This window comes from Littorina saxatilis, linkage group LG7, assembly GCF_037325665.1.
Source record: "Littorina saxatilis isolate snail1 linkage group LG7, US_GU_Lsax_2.0, whole genome shotgun sequence".
NCBI classification, from domain to species: Eukaryota; Metazoa; Mollusca; class Gastropoda; order Littorinimorpha; family Littorinidae; genus Littorina; species Littorina saxatilis.
In genome coordinates, this window is record NC_090251.1 from 53,628,789 (window position 1) to 53,655,017 (window position 26,229).

At 39.8% G+C, this 26,229-nt stretch overlaps 1 protein-coding gene across 2 annotated transcripts in view; it reads left to right on the plus strand.

The window, feature by feature from the left end:
• LOC138971810 (branched-chain-amino-acid aminotransferase, cytosolic-like) overlaps nucleotides 1–20,435 on the plus strand; it is a 72,669-nt gene extending 52,234 nt beyond the window's left edge. For both annotated transcript variants that reach the window (XM_070344630.1, XM_070344631.1), the window contains 6 exons: nucleotides 3,115–3,275; nucleotides 4,691–4,836; nucleotides 11,078–11,163; nucleotides 12,681–12,749; nucleotides 13,170–13,313; nucleotides 15,110–20,435. In XM_070344630.1, the coding sequence (XP_070200731.1) occupies nucleotides 3,115–3,275; nucleotides 4,691–4,836; nucleotides 11,078–11,163; nucleotides 12,681–12,749; nucleotides 13,170–13,313; nucleotides 15,110–15,187 (684 nt within the window). In that variant the 3' untranslated portion in view covers nucleotides 15,188–20,435. The remainder of the gene's footprint in view (nucleotides 1–3,114; nucleotides 3,276–4,690; nucleotides 4,837–11,077; nucleotides 11,164–12,680; nucleotides 12,750–13,169; nucleotides 13,314–15,109) is intronic.
• The last annotated feature ends 5,794 nt before the right edge of the window (nucleotides 20,436–26,229 follow it).

The window sequence follows — 26,229 nt, forward strand, 5'->3', positions numbered from 1 at the left end:
TCTCGGATTCATTCTTTTTGTTCCTGATCTTATAGCTGATGTTTCTATCTGTCTGGATTCATTCTTTTTGTTCCTGATCTTACAGCTGATGTTTCTATCTGTCTCGGATTCATTCTTTTTGTTCCTGATCTTATAGCTGATGTTTCTATCCGTCTCGGATTCATTCTTTTTGTTCCTGATCTTACAGCTGATGTTTCTATCTGTCTGGGATTCATCCTTTTTGTTCCTGATCTTACAGCTGATGTTTCTATCTGTCTGGGATTCATTCTTTTTGTTCCTGATCTTATAGCTGATGTTTCTATCTGTCTGGGATTCATTCTTTTTGTTCCTGATCTTATAGCTGATGTTTCTATCTGTCTGGGATTCATTCTTTTTGTTCCTGATCTTATAGCTGATGTTTCTATCTGTCTCGGATTCATTCTTTTTGTTCCTGATCTTATAGCTGATGTTTCTATCTGTCTCGGATTCATTCTTTTTGTTCCTGATCTTATAGCTGATGTTTCTATCTGTCTCGGATTCATTCTTTTTGTTCCTGATCTTACAGCTGATGTTTCTATCCGTCTCGGATTCATTCTTTTTGTTCCTGATCTTACAGCTGATGTTTCTATCCGTCTCGGATTCATTCTTTTTGTTCCTGATCTTACAGCTGATGTTTCTATCTGTCTAGGATTCATTCTTTTTGTTCCTGATCTTATAGCTTATGTTTCTATCTGTCTGGGATTCATTCTTTTTGTTCCTGATCTTATAGCTGATGTTTCTATCTGTCTGGGATTCATTCTTTTTGTTCCTGATCTTATAGCTGATGTTTCTATCTGTCTGGATTCATTCTTTTTGTTCCTGATCTTACAGCTGATGTTTCTATCTGTCTCGGATTCATTCTTTTTGTTCCTGATCTTATAGCTGATGTTTCTATCTGTCTGGGATTCATTCTTTTTGTTCCTGATCTTACAGCTGATGTTTCTATCTGTCTGGGATTCATTCTTTTTGTTCCTGATCTTATAGCTGATGTTTCTATCTGTCTGGGATTCATTCTTTTTGTTCCTGATCTTACAGCTGATGTTTCTATCTGTCTCGGATTCATTCTTTTTGTTCCTGATCTTATAGCTGATGTTTCTATCTGTCTGGGATTCATTCTTTTTGTTCCTGATCTTATAGCTGATGTTTCTATCTGTCTCGGATTCATTCTTTTTGTTCCTGATCTTATAGCTGATGTTTCTATCTGTCTCGGATTCATTCTTTTTGTTCCTGATCTTACAGCTGATGTTTCTATCTGTCTCGGATTCATTCTTTTTGTTCCTGATCTTATAGCTGATGTTTCTATCCGTCTCGGATTCATTCTTTTTGTTCCTGATCTTATAGCTGATGTTTCTATCTGTCTGGGATTCATCCTTTTTGTTCCTGATCTTATAGCTGATGTTTCTATCCGTCTCGGATTCATTCTTTTTGTTCCTGATCTTATAGCTGATGTTTCTATCTGTCTCGGATTCATTCTTTTTGTTCCTGATCTTATAGCTGATGTTTCTATCTGTCTCGGATTCATTCTTTTTGTTCCTGATCTTATAGCTGATGTTTCTATCTGTCTGGATTCATTCTTTTTGTTCCTGGTCTTACAGCTGATGTTTCTATCTGTCTCGGATTCATTCTTTTTGTTCCTGATCTTATAGCTGATGTTTCTATCTGTCTCGGATTCATTCTTTTTGTTCCTGGTCTTATAGCTGATGTTTCTATCTGTCTGGGATTCCTTCTTTTTGTTCCTGATCTTATAGCTGATGTTTCAGGTTACTTTCAGGTTACCGTACTTTCAGGTTACTTAGTAATGTATGCAAGATTTCCTTTTTTGTTAAAGTAGTGCCCACAAAGTGTAGCTTCTCCACGGCCACCCATGTGATATCAAGGATTCAGGCTGGTTGCTGGGTAGTTATTTTTTGGAAGCTGGGTGGTTGTCAAAAATCAACACCCCTTCCATACTGACCCAATGCTCCCATTCACTTTGAATCAGTTTGGAAAGCAAACTCAGGTAGCATTACTTTAAAGTTTGACCGACATTATGTTAGAAGCCCAACTCCGAAATGCATTGACCAATCGCCATTTCATGAAATGATTTCCCAACCCAGAATTCCAAACAGTTTTGGAGATTTTGAAGATTATGTGATGACTTCCTATGGCTGGTTTATTATATAAAGGGAAGCAAGCGATTAAAATGGGCGTCGACAGGGGCAATGAAGGGGGATGCTACTTACTCATAATATCATATACCTATAGATTGGGTCATTCTCAGGTTACTGACCCAGACCTACTTCAAGAAGAAAATACAACCATCATTATCCATTAAATGAAGAATGTGCTGTATCTGTTGCGTGTCTGAAACCATATTTGACTGTTTTTTCCTTGTCTTAGAGTGCTGAAAATCAGCTGCTTGAAAGCAGCCATTTCGTGACATAGGCTATCTTGGCGAAAAACACACGTTCCTCTCCACTATGCTACGAGTAAAGAGTGCAAACAAAGTGTACAGGTGAAAAGAGGTGATGCACTTGTTTATGCAGACAATATCCATGTTTTTTTTAAATGTGGTGTTATGGAAAAATTTGACGGGGTCCAAAAATGCTGTTCAGTCAAGGCATCGCGTCATGGAAGTACCTGAGACAGAAAACTACTGCTGGGTACATGATGACGATGTGTTGGAACCACAATGTTCCCCCCAATGTCAATGTGCCCCGATACAGGATAACTGAAAAGTTTCTTTATATTTTGTTCTTTATTTTTAGTTACACCACACCATAGCTGTTACACAGCCAGTTTTTACATCGTCGTCTTTTCTGTTTCCTGTCCTACACACCTTGAGTATGCCTATTAAGGACTAGACAGGTGGAAGTTTTGAACAATCTCCTTTGAAATTTATATTTCAAGGTCCATGTCACGCTTTTGGACCATGACTGAGAATAACCCATTTACAACAAAAATTCAATTCATTAACCATTCTTGTAGGCTTTTTTATTATTAAAGTTTGAAAGTCAGCATTCTATCTGTTTCAATTGTTGTTGAAAGCACGGCCATTTTGTTGTCCTTGTCCTAATGTTATTTGAAAGGTGCTCCTTTTTCTGTCTTTTTCATCAGCCTACCCTCGGAGTGGTCAAGTCCAACGCTGCCAAGTTGTTTGTGCTGATTGGTCCGGTGGGTCCTTACTATCCCACTGGGTTCAAACCTGTCACCCTGCTGGCTGACCCGCAGTATGTGCGCGCGTGGCCCGGCGGCTGTGGAGCCTACAAGATGGGAGCGTGAGTTGAGACAACTATGAAACCAAAATTGTGTGTGCGTGTGTGTGTGTGTGTGTGTGTGCGTGTGCGTGTGCGTGTGTGTGTGTGTGTGTGTGTGTGTGTGTGTGTGTGTGTGTGTGTGTGTGTGTGTGTGTGTACAATTTAGTGACAAAAAAGAAAAGAAAACAAAATAAAGCAAGAAGGTAAAGGAAAGAAAAATGTGAAGAGAGCCAGTGTTTTGGGGGGGGATAATTATGCTTCTTTGTACTTAATTTGAGAGTGTTTGTGTCTTTGTGTATGTCTTGTGTTTATTTGCTGCTGTTGGATTCTGTGTATACATATGCGTGTTTGTGTTCATGTGCATAATTTTGCATATTCGTTTGTTGGTTTGCATGTAGACAGGTAAATGTGAAAAGGTTTTTGCACACTAGGTTCAATTCTGTCTTGTTATTGTTTTAACATTTTAGTTTGCATCGGTCTCGAATAGCACTATCAGCTGAAGAGAAGATACTTCTTCTTCAGCGTTCGACGGTTGTGTCCCTTATCATCTCAGGCCTGCTGATCGTATGAACTCGCAGGTTGGGCGCAGGTCTTCCACAGTTTCCCAAAGTTTTGTGTTGGGGGTTGTCCTCTCTGGCCAAGAGATGATACAAATTAACAAGTCGCATAAGGCGAAAATACAACATTTAATCAAGTAGCTGTCGAACTCACAGAATGAAACTGAACGCAATGCCATTTTTCAGCAAGACCGTATATTCGTAGCATCGTCAGTCCACCGCTCATGGCAAAGGCAGTGAAATTGACAAGAAGAGCGGGGTAGTAGTTGCGCTAAGAAGGATAGCACGCTTTTCTGTACCTCTCTTTGTTTTAACTTTCTGAGCGTGTTTTTAATCCAAATATAACATATTTATATGTTTTTGGAATCAGCAAATGATGGAGAATAAGATGAACGTAAATTTGGATCGTTTTATAAATTTTTATTTTTGTTTACAATTTTCAAATTTTTAATGACCAAAGTCATCAATTAATTTTTACGCCACCAAGCTGAAATGCAATACCGAAGTCCGGGCTTCGTCGAAGATTACTTGACCAAAATTTCAACCAATTTGGTTGAAAAATGAGGGCGTGACAGTGCCGCCTCAACTTTCACGAAAAGCCGGATATGACGTCATCAAAGACATTTATCAAAAAAATGAAAAAAACGTCTGAGGATATCATACCCAGGAACTCTCATGTCAAATTTCATAAAGATCGGTCCAGTAGTTTAGTCTGAATCGCTCTACACACACACACAGACACACACACACACACACACACACACACACGCACATACACCACGACCCTCGTCTCGATTCCCCCCTCTACGTTAAAACATTTAGTCAAAACTTGACTAAATGTAAAAACCAATCTAATTTGATGTTATGTGATGTTTTCAGGAACTATGCCCCCACCATACAGATACAGGACACAGCAGTGAAAGAAGAGGGGTGCCAGCAAGTGTTGTGGTTGTATGGAGAAGATCACATGATGACGGAAGTCGGCACCATGAATCTCTTCGTCTACTTGATCAACGAGAAAGGAGGTTTGTTCTTGTGACTGGGTTCTGTGTTCTGGTCTTGTCTGTCTTGCATGATATTGTTTAACTTGCTGATTACTTGTGGCTTATTACACCCCCGGTATAGGGGTGTGTATAGGTTTCGGTCGATGTGTTTGTTTGTGTGTTTGTGTTCGCATATAGATCTCAAGAATGAACGGACCGATCGTCACCAAACTTGGTGAACAGGTTCTATACATTCCTGAGACGGTCCTTACAAAAATTGGGACCAGTCAAACACACGGTTAGGGAGTTATTGGTGGATTAAAGTTATACAAGGACTTATAGAGGGACATCTTAATGGTCAAAGGGAAATAACCATTCTCACTCAGTCACTGCCACCAACTGAGAAGGTTATTTCCCTTTGACGGGGGTGTTTTTCCTACCTCGGAGGAATTTCTTGTTATCAAGGGATTAGGACTATGTACCCGCAGCCTCTGGGCTGCTAGGCTGGAAAGAGCGTTGCCAGCTAAAAATAGACTGTGTTCCTCTGTCTTGTTCAGGTCGAGAAAATGCATGGAAATAAAAAATAATGATTGCAAAATAAAGATCTGTTCTTAATCTATCTGTCTGTATTATTTGTTTCTTTCTTTATTACCTTTGTAAGTTGTGCAAACGTGTGAAAGGTGCTGACTGTACATGCGATCGCCGCCGATTGTCGCTTACCTCCATTTCCGTCTCCTCACCATGTTTTGCATCGCGTCTCTAAAATTGCGGTTGTAAGAGTCAAGAACTCATTCAAAGTATGCAAATTACAAGGGTCATATTAACGGGGAGTAACTCTTTCATTACATACAATTCTTTCTGAGACTTTTTGCCCGTAAAATAAAGAAATTCAAGTGTAAAGTTTGGCGTCAGTTTGAACTTGAATATCTCCAAAACTACTGAACGGATCGCACAACAAATAGATGCGCAAGAAAGCTCGTTTTTTGAACAATCCGACGATAATTGTCACGTGAGGGAGACATGCTCCCTGACGCTGCGCGAGCCAATCAAAACCAAGTACCGGGGGTCACATGCATACCGCAGAGCCGATTAGCGTCATGGCGGACCGTGCAAAACCACCACTCGGTGGCCCTGGCAATTTGGATTCGTTTCTTCTCAGCATCAAACCCAGCCTTGGTAAGTACTATATATTTTGAAAGATTAACATACTAGTTGATCACTTTGTAAGTTAATATGAGTAGTTCGGTTTTTTTATCAAGAAATTTGACCGATTTTCCAACTTGTGTAAGCGTCTCCTCATTGAACCTTTCGGCACGAGGCAGTGTTGCCATTTCAGTTCAAAATTAATTTTATTGGTACCGACTGCTTCAATAAAAACGTTTTCATCAAAAAGTATTGGGGTTGTTTTGTTCGTATTTTGCATTCATTTCATCATTTTGTTTATGATTAGTAAGAAATCTCGAGAAATAAAATGAAATTCGAAAACCGGAAGTGACAAAAATCATCGAACTTCGATAGTCAGTGTTGACGATTTTCACCGTATTTCAGTCTTCGATTTATCAGCTGGAAACCGGGAATTCACAAACGCATGTAGCATTTTCTCACATTATTGCTACTTGCACTATACAACAGAGATATTATGGAGGAGCATACACGAATCAATTCTCAAACAGCTTCAATGTTCTTTGAATACACATGTATTATTATGCAGTAAGAATACTAAGATAAGTGTCAGTGTCAGTCTTTTTCTGGTTTCTTTGCATTTTTATCTCGCTTGATCAATTTTCTACAAGCAGTAAGTGTAACTACAGTTTACTGATCTATGCATATGAAGCTGTTTTTAAATTCAAGTTACTAAAGTCAAAGAAGAAGTACTAGTAGTAGTACTTGTCTTGAATCAGGTGATTGAAGGAAAAAAAAAGTGGAAACACAAGTAGTGCAGCTCAGCTGTTGTATGTCCATTTACCAAGACAAAAATTAATCCTTGACGGGATCTTGTGTGTTGCAGATGATGTACATTTCCAGAAGATGAAACGAGCCTTGACCAAGACTGGAAAGGGAGCACCGCCAAAGGTTGATCGTGGACCACTCACCCACCGATTAGCTTTGCAACTGGAACTGTTGCGAGTGGAGACAAAGACCACTTGGAAGGACATGGAGTCTTTCTTTCCAAGAACTGTGCATGGGGATCCTTTGGAGGGACTTAGTCTTCGGACTGAACTTGAAGCTACTGTGAAAGAGGCTGCCAAAGTGAAACAACGTGAGGGTGAAGGTGCCGGTTTTACTTTCAGTTTCAGTGACTTTCTTTGTGTAGACCTTGGCCTCAGCATTATGTGCCGGAATGTAGGTGTGCACAGGAGGATGCGCTGAAGGCTGAAGTAATGTACCACAAACTCATCCTGAAGGAGGTATCACCACTTCTGCGTGCAACGGCCAAGCTGCCTGTGCTCACTCGGAATCTCAAGAACTTTTTGACTGATGGGGTAGATGGGGAGGAGGAGATGGAGGAAGAAGAGGATGAGAACGATGAGCAGGAGGAGGGCTTGGATGAAGAGGATATGGACGATGAGGAAGTCGATGTGGAGGAGCAGCAGGGAGATGGAGACGGGGGGATGGAGAGGCTGGTAGACGAGGCCATGAAACAGCTAGAGGAGACATTTCTGTTCAAGGATGTCCGTCCTGAAACAACAATCCTCGTGGGATACGAGGAGGATTTCTATCCTGGGGAAGTAGAGGCAGTCATTGAGGACAGTCTTGCTGCTGTGAACTTCATGGAGAGGTGCTCGGTCAAACAAGACACATACAAGTGGCCGTCACGACCAGACAAGGCCACCGTACATGCGAAGTTCGTGTTGGCTTGTGACCTCCCCATGACCTCTGTGAATGGCAGAATATGGGTGCTGCAGAATGCACCATTCTATTCAAGCCTGTATTTTGCCTTTCACAGAGCGTACTTTACGTAGATCACTAGATGATGAAAAACAGGACTTACCGTTTGTGTCTTCAAGCACTGAAATTGAAAACTCATGCAACATAGCCAAATATGGAACAGTTTATATTTTAAACACATATGCTTCTGCTTACTTATATACACATGTATTCTGATGTTATCATTATTGTATGCTGCCAGAAATGATGTTTTCATGAACTCACATTCCTTGTGTATGCCATTCGCCAAGTGATGTCGTTCAGCGCTACAAGATTGTCACCACTTTATGTTAAAAACAGCATGATAGGTTAGTATTCCAATTTATTCAGCATACCTGAGTGTGTTTGTGACTCTGTCCTGGTACATAGAATCAGCCTACCAAATTTGGTGTGGATCCATCAAGTAGTTTTCGAGTTATCAGCGTTTGAAATAATTGCTCTCTATTTTTGGTCGTTTTCCGTGTGACAAATCAAAGGATGGGTCAAGTTTGAGGGTTTGTGTCTTAAAAGTTAATGTGAACTGTAACTCAGAAATAATTCCTGTGGACAGTTATAACATGAAGTGTTATAAGATTCATTTTCAAACTGTTCACTTCATAAACTTGCATGCTATGATCTTTTGAAAATACAGAGTTGTGCTGTTTTGGAATGTTAATAATGGTGTGTTTTCATGTTTTTGGTGTGTCAGTGCTCATGTATTTCTGTCTGTATTGCTTTCTTTTTCCTAACTACTTACTGTCTGTGTCATAAAGACTGACAAAAACTCTTTTCATCATTTCTATTCACATCATAGAAATTTCTGTATGACCTGAAAGTTGGCCGAAAATACAAATTCGCGCTTACGGACGCGTCGCTCGGATGAATTAAGGGCATATCTCAGGAAATAATCAAGCTAGACACTTCATTCTTTTTTTGTTTTGTTTGTTTTAACCTGCTCTTTCTAAAATTCTGCTTTTTAAACCTCTGTTTCAAATTTCAAATTTTGCCTGCCTGTACCTATTAGGACATGATTTCACATAGTACTGTGAGGTTATCCTCATGGAAATTCAGACTGCTTTCTCCCTGGGGAAAGTGAGCTGCCATACAGTACGGCGCTACCCTGTTTTCTCTCCTGCATGCGTGTATTCATGTTTCCAAGCCCTGAGACTTTCGCTGTCAACTTGGGTTCTTTATCGTGCGGACATGGGTGTTTTGGACACCGAGGAGAGTCTTCTTAAAGTTGACTCTGGGGAATAAATCCCTTGCTGAACATGGGGATCGAACCCACGCCGATAGTGACAACTGGTTTTGAAGCCAGTGACGCTACCGACTGAGCTATTTCCCTACCAAACATCAAACATGATTGTCACATCAGTTGATAATTTTCTGTAAATTTTAAGCCTCATTTGCTAACAAAAAGAGTGTCTTTAGAATTTCTTGCATTGCATCATCCTCTCTTTGCATGCTTCTGTCTTGCCTGCATTGCACACGTTATGTTTGAGTGGCTGATTATTTATGGTTTATTGTGCACTGGACTGGACCAGCGACAAGAAAGGGGGAAGGCTCGGGGTGTCGCTCGGATGCTGCCTGTTCTTCCACCGCCCCCCTGACCCCACTAACTGACCTCCCTAAAAATAAGAGAATAGGCTAGGATCAAATAATTCCTATTATTAAAATTAAAATTTTTGGGGTTGTGCTCTCTCGTTTCCGTTGCGATGATAACCTAAAAAGGTTCCTGCAATGTATCGATCCTGATCCTGAAGGGAAAGAGGTTTTGTAAATTCACAATGAGGCTGTTTCGAGAATTTGTTGTATTGTGTTGTCATCCTCTTTTGGTGTGCTTCTATCTTACCTTGCCTGCCTTGCACATTCATTTTGAGTGGCTGATTATTTATGGTGGATTATGCTGTGGATAAGAGCAGCCAGAAGAAAGAGAAAAGTTTTTTGTAAGCTGACAGCCTTGTCAATTGTTTGTATGTCGTTGTACCTGTGAGAACAGGATACAGTGTTTTCAGCATTGAGACTCTTCCTCCTCTTGGAGGAATCCTCCCTTGTAACTCCTCCCTTGTAACTCCTCCCTTGTAACTCCTCCCTTGTAACTCCTCCCTTGTAACTCCTCCCTTGTAACTCCTCCCTTGTAACTCCTCCCGGAACTGTACAGTGGACCCCCCCCCCTTTTTTAAGACCTCCAAAATATGAGAAAATCAGGTCTTAAAAAGGAGGGAGACTTAAAAGGGGGGTACATTTACACAGGTTGTGAACAGATAGTCTGAAAAAACAAGGTCTTAAAAGGGAGGGAGACTTAAAAGGGAGGTACCTTTACACAGGTTGTGAACAGATAGTCTGAAAAAACAAGGTCTTAAAAGGGAGGGAGACTTAAAAGGGAGGTACCTTTACACAGGTTGTGAACAGATAGTCTGAAAAAGCAAGGTCTTAAAAGGGAGGGAGACTTAAACTGGGGGTCTTAAAAGGGGGGTTCCAGTGTACACACTGTGGTGCAGGGCTTTCCACAGACGCTCCACCTAGAGGGTCCCGGGACCCCAACTTTAATGTAGAGTGGAATTGTTGATGGTTCCAAATCCAGGAGATTCTTATTTTGTTCTCTGAAGGCACATTCCTATCTGACAGATCTTTCTTTCTTTATTTGGTGTTTAACGTCGTTTTCAACCATTCAAGGTTATATCGCGACGGGGGAAGGGGGGAGATGGGATAGAGCCACTTGTTAATTGTTTCTTGTTCACAAAAGCACTAATCAAAAAAATTGCTCCAGGGGCTTGCAACGTAGTACAATATATGACCTTACTGGGAGAATGCAAGTTTCCAGTACAAAGGACGTAACATTTCTTACATACTGCTTGACTAAAATCTTTACAAACATTGACTATATTCTATACAAGAAACACTTAACAAGGGTAAAAGGAGAAACAGAACCTGTTAGTCGCCTCTTACGACATGCTGGTTAGCATCGGGTAAATTCTTTCTCGTCCCAACCAATATGGGACTCCCCCTAACCCGCAGGGGGTATCTGACAGATGATCCTCATCTCAATGTAAAGCCAACTTTTGAAATTTCAATGAACCCTTGCCAAAATCATTGAGGTCATGTCGTCAGATCAACTCGATAAAACTGGCATTCCATTTTCCGATTTTCTGAAAACAGTACCAATGGTATTCTACATGATAACGCAAATGTAATGGTTCGGGACCTGATCTTTTCATTCCAAGGTTTGTTTCTTTTGTGTTTTATACATGTAATGTGACTTGTAAGTTTATACTGTAAGTGTAAACGAGATGTTTTGTGATGTGTTTGATACATGTGACGTGAGTGGTAAGTGTATTGCACATAGATAACGTGATGTTTTGTGATGTGTTCTCAGAGGAGGAGCTTGTCACACCGCCACTCAACGGTTTGATTCTACCAGGCGTCACACGCAAAAGTCTCCTGGAACTTGCCAGAGAATGGGTGGGTAACCTATCATATCAGATCCATATTCTGATAGAAATCTGTTCCATTCTGCCAAAGCAAGAAGAAAAAAAATAAATAAAAAGAAAAGAAGCTTGATTGAATGGCAAGAAGAAGATTACTGATACAGTTGAGCCCCTTTATAAAGAACACCCCCATCCCCACCCCATTTAAGTTTCCTCTCCTATTACGACCTTGCTTTTACAGTCTTTTTGTTCATAACCTCTGTAATTTTACCTCAATTTAAAGACCCCCCTCCCCACCTTTTTTGTACCTGCCTGATTTTCTCAGATGTCTGGTCTTATAAAGGGAGGTCCACTGCATACTGATCTGATTTAATGTTAGCTCAGGAGAAACCATGAATTTTAGGCAGGAGATGTTTGTAGTACAGAGAGGCTTTCAGGGTCAGGGGCGGATCCAGGGCGGGTTTCCGAGGTTTCCGGAAACCCCCCCTCCTTAGCCTAAAAAAAAAAAAATTGAGAAAAAAAAAAAATGGCTCAGATTGCACCAGATTGCTCCATTTTCCTTGATTGTTATCAACATTTTTCCCGGGGGGGGGGGGGGGGGGGGGGGGGGGCATGCCCCAAGACCTCTTTAAGAGCTGGCCATTGCCTAAGTGACGGTTTTGGAAAGTAGTTGGGTCATTTGTTGGCTCAGGTTGCACCAGATCGATCAGTTGTCCTTGTTTTGATCCAAAATTGTCTTCTTAAATTTACTTTTTGAGTCACTTGAGAAAAAGTGACTCTATGTAATCGGTCAGTGTTAGTCTGTCCGGCCGGCCGGCCGTCCGGCCGGCCGTCCGTAGACACCACCTTAACGTTGGACTTTTCTCGGAAACTATCAAAGCGATCGGGCTCATATTTTGTTTAGTCGTGACCTCCAATGACCTCTACACTTTAACGATGGTTTCGTTGACCTTTGACCTTTTTCAAGGTCACAGGTCAGCGTCAAAGGAAAAATTAGACATTTTATATCTTTGACAAAGTTCATCGGATGTGATTGAAACTTTGTAGGATTATTCTTTACATCAAAGTATTTACATCTGTAGCCTTTTACGAACGTTATCAGAAAAACAAGGGAGATAACTAGCCTTTTCTGTTCGGCAACACACAACTTAACGTTGGGCTTTTCTCGGAAACTATAAAAGTGACCGGGCTCAAATTTTATGTGAACGTGACTCATTGTGTTGTGAATAGCAATTTCTTCCTGTCCATCTGATGCCTCATATAATATTCAGAACTGCGAAAGTGACTCGATCGAGCGTTTGCCCTTCTTGTTGGAAGGTGTATTAGGGGAAGTTTCTTGGCTCAGAGTGCACCAGATTGCTCAATTTTTCATGTTTTTATCAACATTTTCCGGAGGAGCATGTCCCCGGAACCCCCCTAAGAGGTTCGAACGCTTCGAGTCGTCGAATTGTTTGTAAAAGAAATTTGGAATCCCCCCCCCCCCCCCTCCCTAAAAATAATGTGATCCGTCCCTGAGGGTTATGTATTGACATGTGTGTGTTGTTTTTTCAGAATGAATTCAAGGTGTCGGAGAGAGACATCAAAATGAAGGAGTTCGTCAAAGCCTTGAATGAGAGGAGGGTAAGCTGCGGCAAAAAGCCAAGACATTTTTTTTCTCTCTGTGTTTTCGGTTCCCTGACCGTCCCGAATTTTTCCTCCCAACTTTAGAACTTTGTTGGACCCTTCAACATTGTTTTTATATTAAACATGATAAAACTTGCTTTTGCAATTTCAGCTAATAGTCACAAGCCACATGGGCTGTGTAAATTAAAAACAACAACACTTTAATAGTATAAAACAATACTAGTATTATATAGCAATAATAGTATTTTGTTTTAATTCGTCCCTGACTTGTGTTTTTTTTTCATTCGAAACAATTTTGTTTTTCTATTGACACTATTTTCTGACTTTCTGAATAGCAGAAAAGCAAGCCTGTTTCCAACCTCTAGCTATGCAAGTGTCTACATGAAGTAATCTGTATGTGCGTGTTTGTGTGTGCAGATAAAGGAGGTGTTTGGAGCGGGCACGGCGTGCTTAGTGAGTCCAGTGGAGGGCATCAAGTACCAAGGTCAACATCTGGTCATCCCCACCATGGAGACCGCTGTACTGACCAACCGCTTCAACAACATCTTGATGGATATACAGGTATTTATAGGGGGGGAGGGGGGAGGGGGGGGGTTCTTTAAAAGCACAGTCTTTCGGGGCAGGGAAATAGCTCAGTCGGTAGCGGTGCTGGCTTCAAAAACCAGTTGTCGCTATCAGTGTGGGTTTTATCCCCACGTTCAACGAGGGATTTATTTCCCAGAGTCAATTTTGTGCAGACTCTCCTCGGTGGCCGAGCACCACCGTGTGCACGCATGCGCACGATTAAGAATCCAAGTTCACAGCGAAAGTCTCAGGGCTTGGAAACATGAACGAGAAGAAGAACACATCTCCCTCGCTACCGGCCTCTACTCCACCAACTTCAAGGCTGAAGCAGTAGCGCTCCAGACAGGTGCAGCCCACATTGAGCACAGTCCACTCTCCTCCAATAACGTTGTGTTCTTCAGCGACACAAAGTCAGTCCTGCAGGCCTTAGACACTGCCAGAGACAAAGAACTGAATGACCTGTCATCCGCCTTGACCTCCCTGTGCAGAGCCCACACAGTCGTGCTGCAATGGGTCCCCTCCCACTGCAACATACTAGGCAACGAAGCCGCAGATACTCTGGCAAAGGAGGGCACTACGAAGGATCAGAATGACAGATCAACCACCTTCAAAGAAGCCAAGACCATCATCAAGGCCAAACAACACAAATAGTGGTTGCAGCAGCACCCACACTACAACAAAAACGACGCCTTTCACCTGCTCACAAGGTCTGAGCAGGTCCTCATATTCAGGCTGCGGACAGGCCACAACCGAATGAACCACCACCTTTTCACCAAGTTCAGAATTGGCCAGTCAGACCAGTGCCCTTGTTAAACAGGCAGCATGACAACGGAACATCTGCTGCAGACTTGCCCACTACACGATGGCCTCAGGAGCCAGATCTGGGCGGAGGCGACCACGGTGCAAGGGAAGCTCTATGGCAGTCTGGACGACCTACAGCGCACGGCAACATTTGCGCGGAGAGCCGGTGTTTCCATCTGAGTGATCGACAAGAAGAAGAAGAAACATGAATACAGGCATGCAGGAAAATACAAAAAAATGGGTAGCGCCATATACTGTATGGCAGCTCGCCTTCCCCAGGGAGAAAGCAGCCCGAATTTCCATGAGGGTAACCTGACAGGACTCTATGAATCTTATTCTTATCCTTCACGTCAAAATAGTTCTGCTCATTATCTCACATCTGGCAAGGCTTTTATATGGGATAAGTGATGGAGCATAGCTACAGGATTATGCAGTTGCTTCCCTTTATTTACTTGATGCAATGCAGACCAGGGGTTGTGTCCACAAGAAAGAGCCCAACTGGATGGGAACCAAATTCTGTGTCTGATTGGTTTAAATTGAGATTTGTTTGTGATTTCAGCCAATCTGAAGCTTTGCTTTGGTTTCACCCACTTAGGCACTTTGTCGTGCATACCACCCAAGGACTAAAGATGTTTGCATGAAATCTGTTCAAGTTACATTGCTAGCACTACTGTAAAGATTCTCATATTAGGCATGTCAGCATGTATAGCTGGCTTTTTGTTGTTGTTCATGTGCAAGAGAGTAACCCACAAAAGCTGCAAAAAGAAAAGCCTATAAGTACAATAGATATCCACTATATCGCGGTCTTTGGGGTTCAAAGATCTGAGATTGTGATATACCTGATTCGCAATACAGTGGGTGTGGGGGTTCGCAGCAAAGAAAACCACCCTAAAACAAATAGTATTTGGTTAGTTTCTTTGCAACTTTCACATCTGTTTAAGTCAAATTAATCGTGGATTACCTTAGCATAACATCTGTGTGTGTGTTTGCAGTACGGACGTACACCCCATCGCTGGATGGAACCAGTGGACGAAGAGGGACAGCGCATGCAGGAAGTGTCACGCGTCTAACGCCGTCCTTGTCGCTGTAATGTCTGCGTGTCTGACATGATCTTCTTGGACATGAAAGTTGTATGTGATATGAAAAGTACAAAAACAAAAACAAAAAAAATGTAGCACAAAAAAAAACCAAAAAAAAAACCCAGGGACAGAACAAAAGGATGTTGGAATAAGCTGGTGATAAAAAAAAAGTAAGAAAACAAATGTTTGCTGTGAAAAATGCTCAAAGAAAGGCAAGGGTAGTTCCCTGTGATTGGATACAGTCAAAGCTTGTAGAAGAATTTTACATCATTACCTTTGAGACTAGCGAATAACCTATGAAAGGGAACAAGTTTATTTGTAATTTTTGAGGCTAATGAATGACTTAATGAAAGAGGAACTCTTTGCGTGTGGCTTTTTGGACAGATGCATACAATGATGACACAGGAACATCCTGATACAAAAACTTACGGAAGAGAAACTTATTCTCATGATTTCTGAGACGAATGAATAATCTTAGGATAAACTTGATAAACTTGCCACTGAGACGAATGAATAATCTTAGGATAAACTTGATAAACTTGCCATTGAGACGAATGAATAATCTTAGGATAAACTTGATAAACTTGCCATTGAGACGAATGAATAATCTTAGGATAAACTTGATAAACTTTATTGCCACTGAAACGAATGAATAATCTTAGGATGAACTTGATAAACTTGCCATTGAGACGAATGAATAATCTTAGGATAAACTTGATAAACTTGCCATTGAGACGAATGAATAATCTTAGGATAAACTTGATAAACTTGCCATTGAGACGAATGAATAATCTTTGGATAAACTTGATATACTCGCCACTCACTGTTGAGATTAACGCTTGGAACTTTTTGCAGAAATATTGTTATAGTTCAAGTTGCACTTTTTTTGTGTGGAGAAAAAAATACTCCGTGATCTACTGTTGTATGAACAGACCTTGTAGTCTTGGAAGTTTCACAGTTCAAGGACATTTCTGTTGTAACTGGTCAAATACACAGCACGTTCGCTGGCTGTGGTGTAAAGGGTTATGTTTCGCGACCATATGAACAAGCTTGAATTAACAAAAAACTTGACCAGACACTTTGTATGTGTGCATAACAATGACTGATAACCTGTGTGGGCCAAAATGCGAAGCGATGAAGAATGTTATATTTTGACCAAAATGAACAAATTTATTGAAAATGTAGCCATTAACTTCCAACAGGTATGGTGCAGTAGAGTAAATTGGACCCAAACTTCCAAAGTGAATAATTTTATATTTTGACTGAAATGAACAAGTGTTATTAATTATGTTGGAGCCATGTATTCTCCTCTTTCAGCAGTACAATTGTAAGCTAGGTAGGTCCAAACTTGCAATCAGTTCAATACTGTTATGGTTTTTGCTGAAAATATCAAGATGTTTGAAGAATGAATTGGTCATGGTGTTTGTGAATCACATGGAGTAATCACATTCGCCATAGCTGCTTTCATGTACAATAGACGATGTTCGGAAATAACTTTTGCTGCGGAAAAAAAGAGGGCAAACAAACCCGAAAAAAGGCCTATCATTAGCAAGTGGCGTGTTGCTACACATTGTCAGTGAGCACGTGTAAGACACGCAACTCAATAGTGATAGCCCTATTTTGTCACGCGGGTTTGTTTGCAAAAGTTATTTCCGGAATTCGTCTATTAAAGTTAATATGTATTGACAGAGGAAAGCCATTTGAATATGACGGGTTGAACACGTCTTGTTGTTATTGAGATTTTATTCAAGAACAGATTTTATTCTGATTTTGATTTGTTTTACCATGTATTTGTTATCAGCAAAGCCATAGTATTGGAGGCTCTGAATCTAGTTTTGATTTGCAGTTAGCACTGGTGTTTTAAATATATTACTGAGTCAATGTTTTGTTGTTTGGCAGCAGCAGGCTGTATAATATATTGATATATTGATTTTAATTGTTTGTATTGGTTTGTGTGTTATCATCTGTGTACTGTACATATTGAAAGTGCTACGTGTTTTTTTTGTATATTGTCTTTGTACAGTACTGTACAACTTGAAAGGGATCATTACATATATCTTGATCAGGTAGAGTTTTGTTGTCACTTAAAGAGGTGTTGTTCTTGTAGCTACCTAATTGCACAAGGCATTATGTGGTTAAAAAATCGTGATTTTTTTTCTATATAGATATTTTCTTTTGCCAAGGGACCACCTAAGATATGTTATTGATTTGTAAAGTGTATTTTTTAAAATTAGAAATCCCAGATATTGGTGTTCGGTTCAGTCACTGTGTACATGTTTTTCATATCATTCATTGTGCCATTAGAAAATTTACTGACTGAGAAAAAACAGTCTCTTTTTTGAACCAGTGATGTCCACAATGTTTTTGTTATTGATTTTTTAAAGTTTTATTTTTAGATTGAAGGTATATTGGGGGGGGGTCTGTTTGTTGTCTTTGCGAGCTTGAGCAGGAACTGAGGGTTATACTTTTTCAGCACTACAGAATTTCATGTACAGTACTGTATTCATGACGAAGATGGATTAAAATACATGTACTGTAGTTCTTTCATTTGACCAAGGTTTGAACAAGGATGTGTTCTGATGTTTGGCTTTGATGATGCGGCACAATATGTGAACTAAGAATGGTTCAGAGACAGTGTAAAAGTTGATGTATGTTTGCAGTGGTGTAGAGTACATGTAGTTTGTTTGTTTTTCTTCACACATATATATATTTATTTATATATATTTATTCCAGTTTTGTGCCAGTTAGGCTGACCAGTTTTATGAAACAGGTTTACATTAGTCGACTTTTTAGTGAAGATGTTGATGTACAGATGTACTGATAAACCAGGAATCAGATTTACATATCAACAGTAGACCAACTTTGTCAGTGTGCTTCTAGTTCTTGACTTGGGGGGGGGGTGCACATTATTTACATGTGTGTGGTACATGTATTTCACAGTTTTTAGAAACAGCGTGATTCTTCTTTTTATGTTTTATTTTTTTTATTTGTGTAAGAGGGATGAGGTGTGATAGACAATCTCCCCAGGAGAGTGATGGTCTCAAGAGATTTGATCAGGAAGAGATGGTCATCACACTGTGCAACCTGGTTGTTCTCAGGCGCTGTTAGCAGGATATGATCGACATTTTTGCTGTGTTTCCTGTGTTGTTTTTTGTTGCTTTTATTGTTTTGTAGTACACACCAGCACAACAATGTTGTAACCGATGCTCCCTAGCATGTCGTAAGAGGCGACTAACGGATTCTGTTTCTCCTTTTACCCTTGTTAAGTGTTTCTTGTATAGAATATAGTCAATGTTTGTAAAGATTTTAGTCAAGCAGTATGTAAGAAATGTTAAGTCCTTTGTACTGGAAACTTGCATTCTCCCAGTAAGGTCATATATTGTACTACGTTGCAAGCCCCTGGAGCAATTTTTTTATTAGTGCTTTTGTGAACAAGAAACAATTAACAAGTGGCTCTATCCCATCTTCCCCCTTTCCCCGTCGCGATATAACCTTGAACGGTTGAAAACGACGTTAAACACCAAATAAAGAAAGAAAGAATCCTTTTTTGCATACATATAATAATGAAAATTTTTCGGTGATTATTTCTTAAAGTTTTCAAAATACATAGTATATTGTGATGTTTCTGGAAGAAAAAGAATCTCGCTACTAAATAATATATGTACAATTGCCCAATGATACTCGTATCTTAGAATATTTTTTATATTAATTTATGAACTGATTGATATAACCTGAGAAAGTATACACATGAGTTTGGCAACAAACTGACACTGTTAAAGAGGTATATATTTCACAATTTTGCTGTATAACATCGTGGTAATTAAGTGTTACACTTTGGAACCCATCAAGAGATTAACTTTTCAGATGTGATATTGATTTCTGTCATTAGACTAATTGGAGTAAAAAAAAGAATCTCTACTTTTTCTTCAAGCAGAACAGCAGGTACTGGCATTGTATGAGTAATTCCCAAAGCAGGCGTTTTTTGTAGCACACTGATACCTGTCTGGAGAATCCATTCTCGGGACCAACTCAAAATGTTCCTTAAATAAGAGGAGTACTGTTATTTGTTTTTAATTTTTTTTAGATTTATTAATCTACTTTTTAAAAAGAAAACAGACTTGGTCTTTCATTGCTCATATCTTTGAATAGGAACAGTATTTTTTTTCTCCAGTTTTCTTCTTCATATCGGTGTTTTTATACAGTACTAAAGGGTTCACACAGTTTTTTAAAGTTTTTAAAACATGACTTCCCCTTTTCAAGTCTTTAAAAGTTTGTAAAAATTTACCTTGGTTTGAATACCGGCACGGTTGGCCTGGTGGTAAGGCGTCCGCCCCGTGATCGGGAGGTCGTGGGTTCGAACCCCGGCCGGGTCATACCTAAGACTTTAAATTTGGCAATCTAGTGGCTGCTCCGCCTGGCGTCTGGCATTATGGGGTTAGTGCTAGGACTGGTTGGTCCAGTGTCAGAATAATGTGACTGGGTGAGACATGAAGCCTGTGCTGCGACTTCTGTCTTGTGTGTGGCGCACGTTATATGTCAAAGCAGCACCGCCCTGATATGGCCCTTCGTGGTCGGCTGGGCGTTAAGCAAACAAACAAACAAACAAATTTATCTACTTTTTAAAAAGAAAACAGACTTGGTCTTTCATTGCTCATATCTTTGAATAGGAACAGTATTTTTTTTCTCCATTTTTCTTCTTCATATTGGTGTTTTTATACAGTACTAAAGGGTTCACACAGCTTCTAAAAGTTTTTAAAACATGGCTCCCCCTTTTTAAGTCTTTAAAAGTTTGTAAAAATTTACCTTGGTTTGAATACCGGCACGGTTGGCCTGGTGGTAAGGCGTCCGCCCCGTGATCGGGAGGTCGTGGGTTCGAACCCCGGCCGGGTCATACCTAAGACTTTAAATTTGGCAATCTAGTGGCTGCTCCGCCTGGCGTCTGGCATTATGGGGTTAGTGCTGGGACTGGTTGGTCCGGTGTCAGAATAATGTGACTGGGTGAGACATGAAGCCTGTGCTGTGACTTCTGTCTTGTGTGTGGCGCACGTTATATGTCAAAGCAGCACCGCCCTGATATGGCCCTTCGTGGTCGGCTGGGCGTTAAGCAAACAAACAAACAAACAAACCTTGGTTTGAATAATAGTTTGTACAATATGCTAAGTGACTCGAGCGCGTGTCCTCAGTGTACAAACTCATTTGTGAAACAGTAGTTATTGAAATTTTCAGATTGAAAACAATGCACACACAATTCCTATGCAAAGAGAAAGTATATCAAATTAAGAGGCATTACTCTGTTATTTTATCCGATATTGAATACGTGTTTCCGAGTGTCTTCATCAATTTTATCTTGGATTATTAAACTTACCTGATATTGTTGTTAAATGCTGTTTTAATTTTTGTTATGAAAATTCTTAAAGTAGTCTTTAAAACAGTTTTAAAGTTAGAATCAAAATGCTGTGCGAACCCTGTATTACTGTACAACTTAAAATTTTTTTTAAATTTTTTTTATACATGTAGCAGAATCTGCTAAAACTTCTTTTTTTTCAGACCAGTAAGTCTTCAAAGATGCTTGTATCTGTGAGCAGAAAGAAACCAGGTCATTTTTGTGTGTGTATACCAGTATTTTTATACAGTTCTAGCGCACAATGATTTTGTTGTAGTTTTTTTGTCAAACCTGCATGTTTACATGGGATTTTCTTTTTTTTCTTTTTCTTTTTTTATAGTTTGCAGCAGTTACACAGCACAATGCTTGGATAAGATTGTGACATGTATTAGTGAAACTTGTACAATACTAGTGTGTGCACAGATTTTGTTGCAGTCTACGCCTGTCCAAGCACTTCTTTTTTTGCATATCGTTTTCAGCCGTTTGAAGCACAGAGCTTGTACATTTTATTGTAAAACTTGTTGATTAGATTTTGTTAGGATGATAATTAATGTCTGATTTACACATTGAAAAAAGAACACTGGTGTTTAGAGATTCCGTGTTTAATCTGATTGTCTGACACTGCACAAGTATGTCATTACTGTGGTACCTGTGTTGAAAGGACACCCTTAAGGGACCAACCCAGTGTCCCTAAATTGCAGGTGGCCTGGCAGGACACTTGATTTTTGACAAATATAAAAAGGGACAACAGAAGGTGTCCTTTCATGTGAGGTGGTCTCTTATTTAGAGCGGCCTCACATCGCAGGTACTACTGTATTATTAACTTAGCAAACAAATTATTGCAACATTTTTTGATGAATGAATGTCACAAGTTTCAGGAATTAATGAATGTTTGCGTTGGGGTTCAAAAAATGTCGCAATAATTTTGTTTGATAAGTTTTGTTTGTTTTTTAGTTAATGAAAGTGCAGCTCATTTTTAAAGGTTGAACACACACACAAACACAAACACAGCATGAAAAATGATATTTCCAAGATTTCACAGCAAACAGTGCTTTTTAATCTCATTTAAAGTTGCTATTTTCAACATTTGCACAAAAATTGCCAAGCTAATGTTGTTGATTCAGTTACTGTTTTGTCGTCTCATTTGTTCAATTGTTGTTAGTAATGCATTTTCTGTGTGCCACCATGGATGGAAAAACCTGTATCAAAAGTGTTTTTGGATCAATAAACTTGCAAACTCTCATTGTTACTGAAGTTTATAAAATGGTAAACTCTGTCGGATGTGCGTAGTCAGACTGCTCTAGTGTGTCGGAGCAACTGCAAGTTTGGAAAAGGGCAAGAAGTCCTGATTTTTGATGGTCTTTTTGTTGGGTAGCTGCAATAGATGCAATAAATCTAAATATTCATTGAGTAGCCTCTCCAGATTACACAGGATGATGACAAAGACCCTCATCTGTATGCGTGCCATTACTTAAAGCAAACACAGTCTGGGAATGGACGTTGTATGCTAAGCAAGTTCTATGTACACTGGACCGCCGTTATAACCTCAAGGCAATACTCTTACAGACTTAAAATCTGGCGATTTTCATCTCCAAAGCTTCATCCTTTGATGTGTGTCTTGACTGTGTGTTTGTGTGTGTGTTCAAACTGTCTATCATTCTGGTTTTTGAGAGAGAGAGAGTGGGAGAGAAAGAAACAAGTCGTGTAAGGCGAAAATACAACATTTAGTCAAGCTGTTGAACTCACAGAATGAAACTGAATGCACTGCATTTTTTCACCAAGACCGTATACTTGTAGCATCGTCAGTCCACCGCTCGTGGCAAAGGCAGTGAAATTGACAAGAAGAGCTCGGTAGTAGTTGCGCTGAGAAGGATAGCACGCTTTTCTTTATCTCTATTCTTTTTAACTTTCTGAGCTTGTTTTTAATCTAAACATATCATACCTATATGTTTTTGGAATCAGGAACCGACAAGGAATAAGATGACATTGTTTTTAAATCAATTTTGGAAAATTAATTTTAATCATAATTGTTATACATATTTTTAATTTTTAGAAATTGTTTGTAATCCGAATATAACATATTTATATGTTTTTGGAATCAGAATAAGATGAAATTGTTTTTGGATCGTTTTATAAAAATATAATTTTAATTACAATTTTCAGATTTTTAATGACCAAAGTCATCAATTAATTTTTAAGCCTTCAAGCTGAAATGCAATACCAAAGTCCGGTCTTCGTCGAAGATTGCTTGGCCAAAATTTCAATAAATTTGATTGAAAAATGAGGGTGTGACAGTGCCGCCTCAACTTGTACAAAAAGCCGGATATGACGTCATCAAAGACATTTATCGGAAAAATGAAAATGTCTGGGGATATCATGCCCAGGAACTCTCATGTAAAATTTAATTAAGGTCGGTCCAGTAGTTTAGTCTGAATCGCTCTACACACACACACACACACACACACACACACACACACACACCACGACCCTTGTCTCGATTCCCCCTCTATGTTAAAACATTTAGTCAAAACTTGACTAAATGTAAAAAGAAACTAAAAATAATACACAAACAAAATTTCATGTTCATTCAATAGTTTTTTTCTCATAAAAATATGGAACTTGTGTCGGTCACAGACACTCACAGTATAAATACCACAGCCTTTCTACAGGCAAACACACACAGACATATGAGAAGGCAGTTTCATCAACAACATCGTTAATTACATTAACAAATAGGCATTTTACCAAACATGGATTGAGTCAGGTACAAATACATCAAGAACGTGATACTCAACATTGTACCCAAAGGCGCATTTCAACACATTCATAAACTTTCAAATCCTGGAATTTCTGTTGCACGATAGACGATTTTCACAAATAACTCTGTCGGGTTTGTATGAGTTGTGAAAGAGTGAATACCCTTGCTTTTTTCGTCTGACAAATAACTTCACGGGATGTGCTCCTGTCTATGTGTTTCAGACACATCCCTCGCTATTGATTGGCCCAAGCCCTTTCAATGTTAGACCGAGTAAAAAGCAAGGGCATTCACTCTTTCACGACCCATACAAACTCGACAGTTATTTTCTGAATTCGTCTATTAAGACATCACATGCAAAAAAACAGCTGCAAACAGAAGGAGAAAACAATATTTAAAATTAATTAACATTAACTGTTCACTTAATCATACATTACAGTGAAGAGTGTATTAACAAACCTAATTATCATGCAATATTCTATGTTGTTGAGTTTTTACAAGAAGTGAAGTGATCCGTACTTAACAGGTGATGGTGATACAAGGTTTTTACAGGTATACAAGAATTCCTGCTGCCCTTTCGTTTGACCTCTTCTTGTCCTATGTTTTTGTCTGCAGTAATAAACAACATGAATATCTGTTGGGGAAAAAAGTCTGTGGATAAACATCGAGTACCAAAACACAAATAAAGACATAATATTTCAAGTAACCTTGGTAACACAGAATATCAGTTCTTTCTCTGGTTCAAGCTGAGTAAGACCAACTCTTTTGCCATTTCCTCAGGTATAAGCAAAAATAGTATAAACATAATCATACTATAAAAAGCAAATTAACTAATCACATTACTTCTCTGAGGAGCACTGCCTTATACCCCGGTCACACAGAGATGCCGCTGCTACTCCGTTGTAATATTGTCGGAGAGTGGGCCAATCGTGGGCCAAACGTGGGAGGATCTCCATGAGTGTGGTTTGGTCGGGGTGGGATCTGCTAGGTCGCCAAGCTGCGCGCTCTCCCAGCTACGCTTATTTTGAACTGCACAAAACAAGCGTAGCCGGATCGTGGCGAAGTACAGTCAAGGAGATCCTGCCACGTTTGGCGATCGATTGGCCACGCTCTCGGACACTTTTCCGTCGTAGCAGAAGCGGCGTCTATATTATGTGACTAGGGTATTAGTGCCATGTGCTGGATTTTGACGGCGATATGATCGGTGTGATCGGCATGGTCGTGGTAAGGACGCAACGCTGTGTGACCGGGCCTTTAGTATCCAAGAGTCCATATGCATGTCAAGGCTACAAAGATCTAACAAAATATTGTACACTCTAAAATATATATTGCCCTTTTTTAAAGTGGAGATAAACTTGAGTAAGTTTGAGGGAGCCAGAGAGTGGACAAATATATCAACACCACCATATCCTAGGCCTTAGCCAAAAATAGGGCCCTTCAAATACCCCCCCCCCTTTCATTTTAAAAATTGAGTGCCCTGTTTTATAGTACGGCCGCCGCCCCCCCCCCCCTCCTCCCCCCCCTCCTCCCCCCCCCTTCTCCCCCCCCCCCCCCCCCATCCAATTCCTCTCGATCCCCTCGTGCATATGACCTTGCTCTGAATGATCACGACAATTCATATCTTTCATCTGCAGCTATAATACTTCTACCTCCATTATCGTCAAATGCATGATTGGTATTTACAGTTAAAATGAGTCTAAAGCACATCTTTAAGCTGGAATGTGGGATAGAGAATTCCTGTTTCTAACACAAATATGATTTTTCTTCAGTAAAAGCCCCTTTAAAAATCTTAACACAAAACAAAACACAAAAAAGAGAAGAACATAAAAACAAAAGCCAGGCAGAGACACACAAAGTACATGGTAGGAGCTCAGTGGGGGACTACACATTGTGCAAACCTTCCTATTGACATGCCAAGTGCTCTCTCCTGTGTTCCATCTTTGTGCTTGATTATTCTTTTTCAATACATATACTTACTCAATTTAAATCAATGTACTCGATCATTAAGTCTTTCTAATTTCCCCCTACAGCTGGTGTTTACTTCGTCACCCCGAGACACATACAGATGTTGGAATTTCAATTGGAAAGTCCCTGTACAGTATCACACACACACGCTCATGCATGCGCGCGCATGACTAGGCCAAAAAAAAATAGGTCTGTTTACGGTAACATAGGCCCAAAAAATAGGGTCGGTAGGTCAGGATTTTTTTTTTCTTTCTTTTTTTTCCAAAAAACCATATTTTTACGTTATTTTTATTTTTATTTTTTTTCCCCCCCCAAATGCCAAAAAAAGTCTAGGGTCGCGCGAAAAAATAGGGTCGGTCGGGTTACCGTAAACACACAAACACACATGCCTGCCCACCTGCTGGCATGCCCACAATTACTATATTATACTGACTCTGACTTTTTTTTCTCTCTCTCTCTCTCTCTCTCTCTCTCTCTCTCCCTCTCTCTCTCTCTCTCTCTCTCTCTCTATCTCTTATTCTGGGTGAATTAGCTAGCTGCACTTTTGCTCTGAATTCTACAGAGTTAACCAAGATAGGAACAAATGACTAAAAAGGCTGTGTGTCTCTAAATTGACTTCAGAAAAGGCAGTTTTGCAGATGAATAAAAAAAATAAAAAAAATAAACTTACACACACAAACACACACACACATGGAACATTAACACACATAATGCTGCCCAATGGAAGATAAAACCCATTGCCTGACAGTTCATGAGTCAATCACTGATGACAAATTACACATACACAGCACAAATGACATTGAGTTTTGTCTCTACAAAAGTTACAATATGTCCTCCGCAAACTGACTTGTCTATAATAATACCAATATATAGCTTGTGGTATCAAAAGGCACACACAATCTTCCATTAACAAGTACAGCAAAGCTGGAA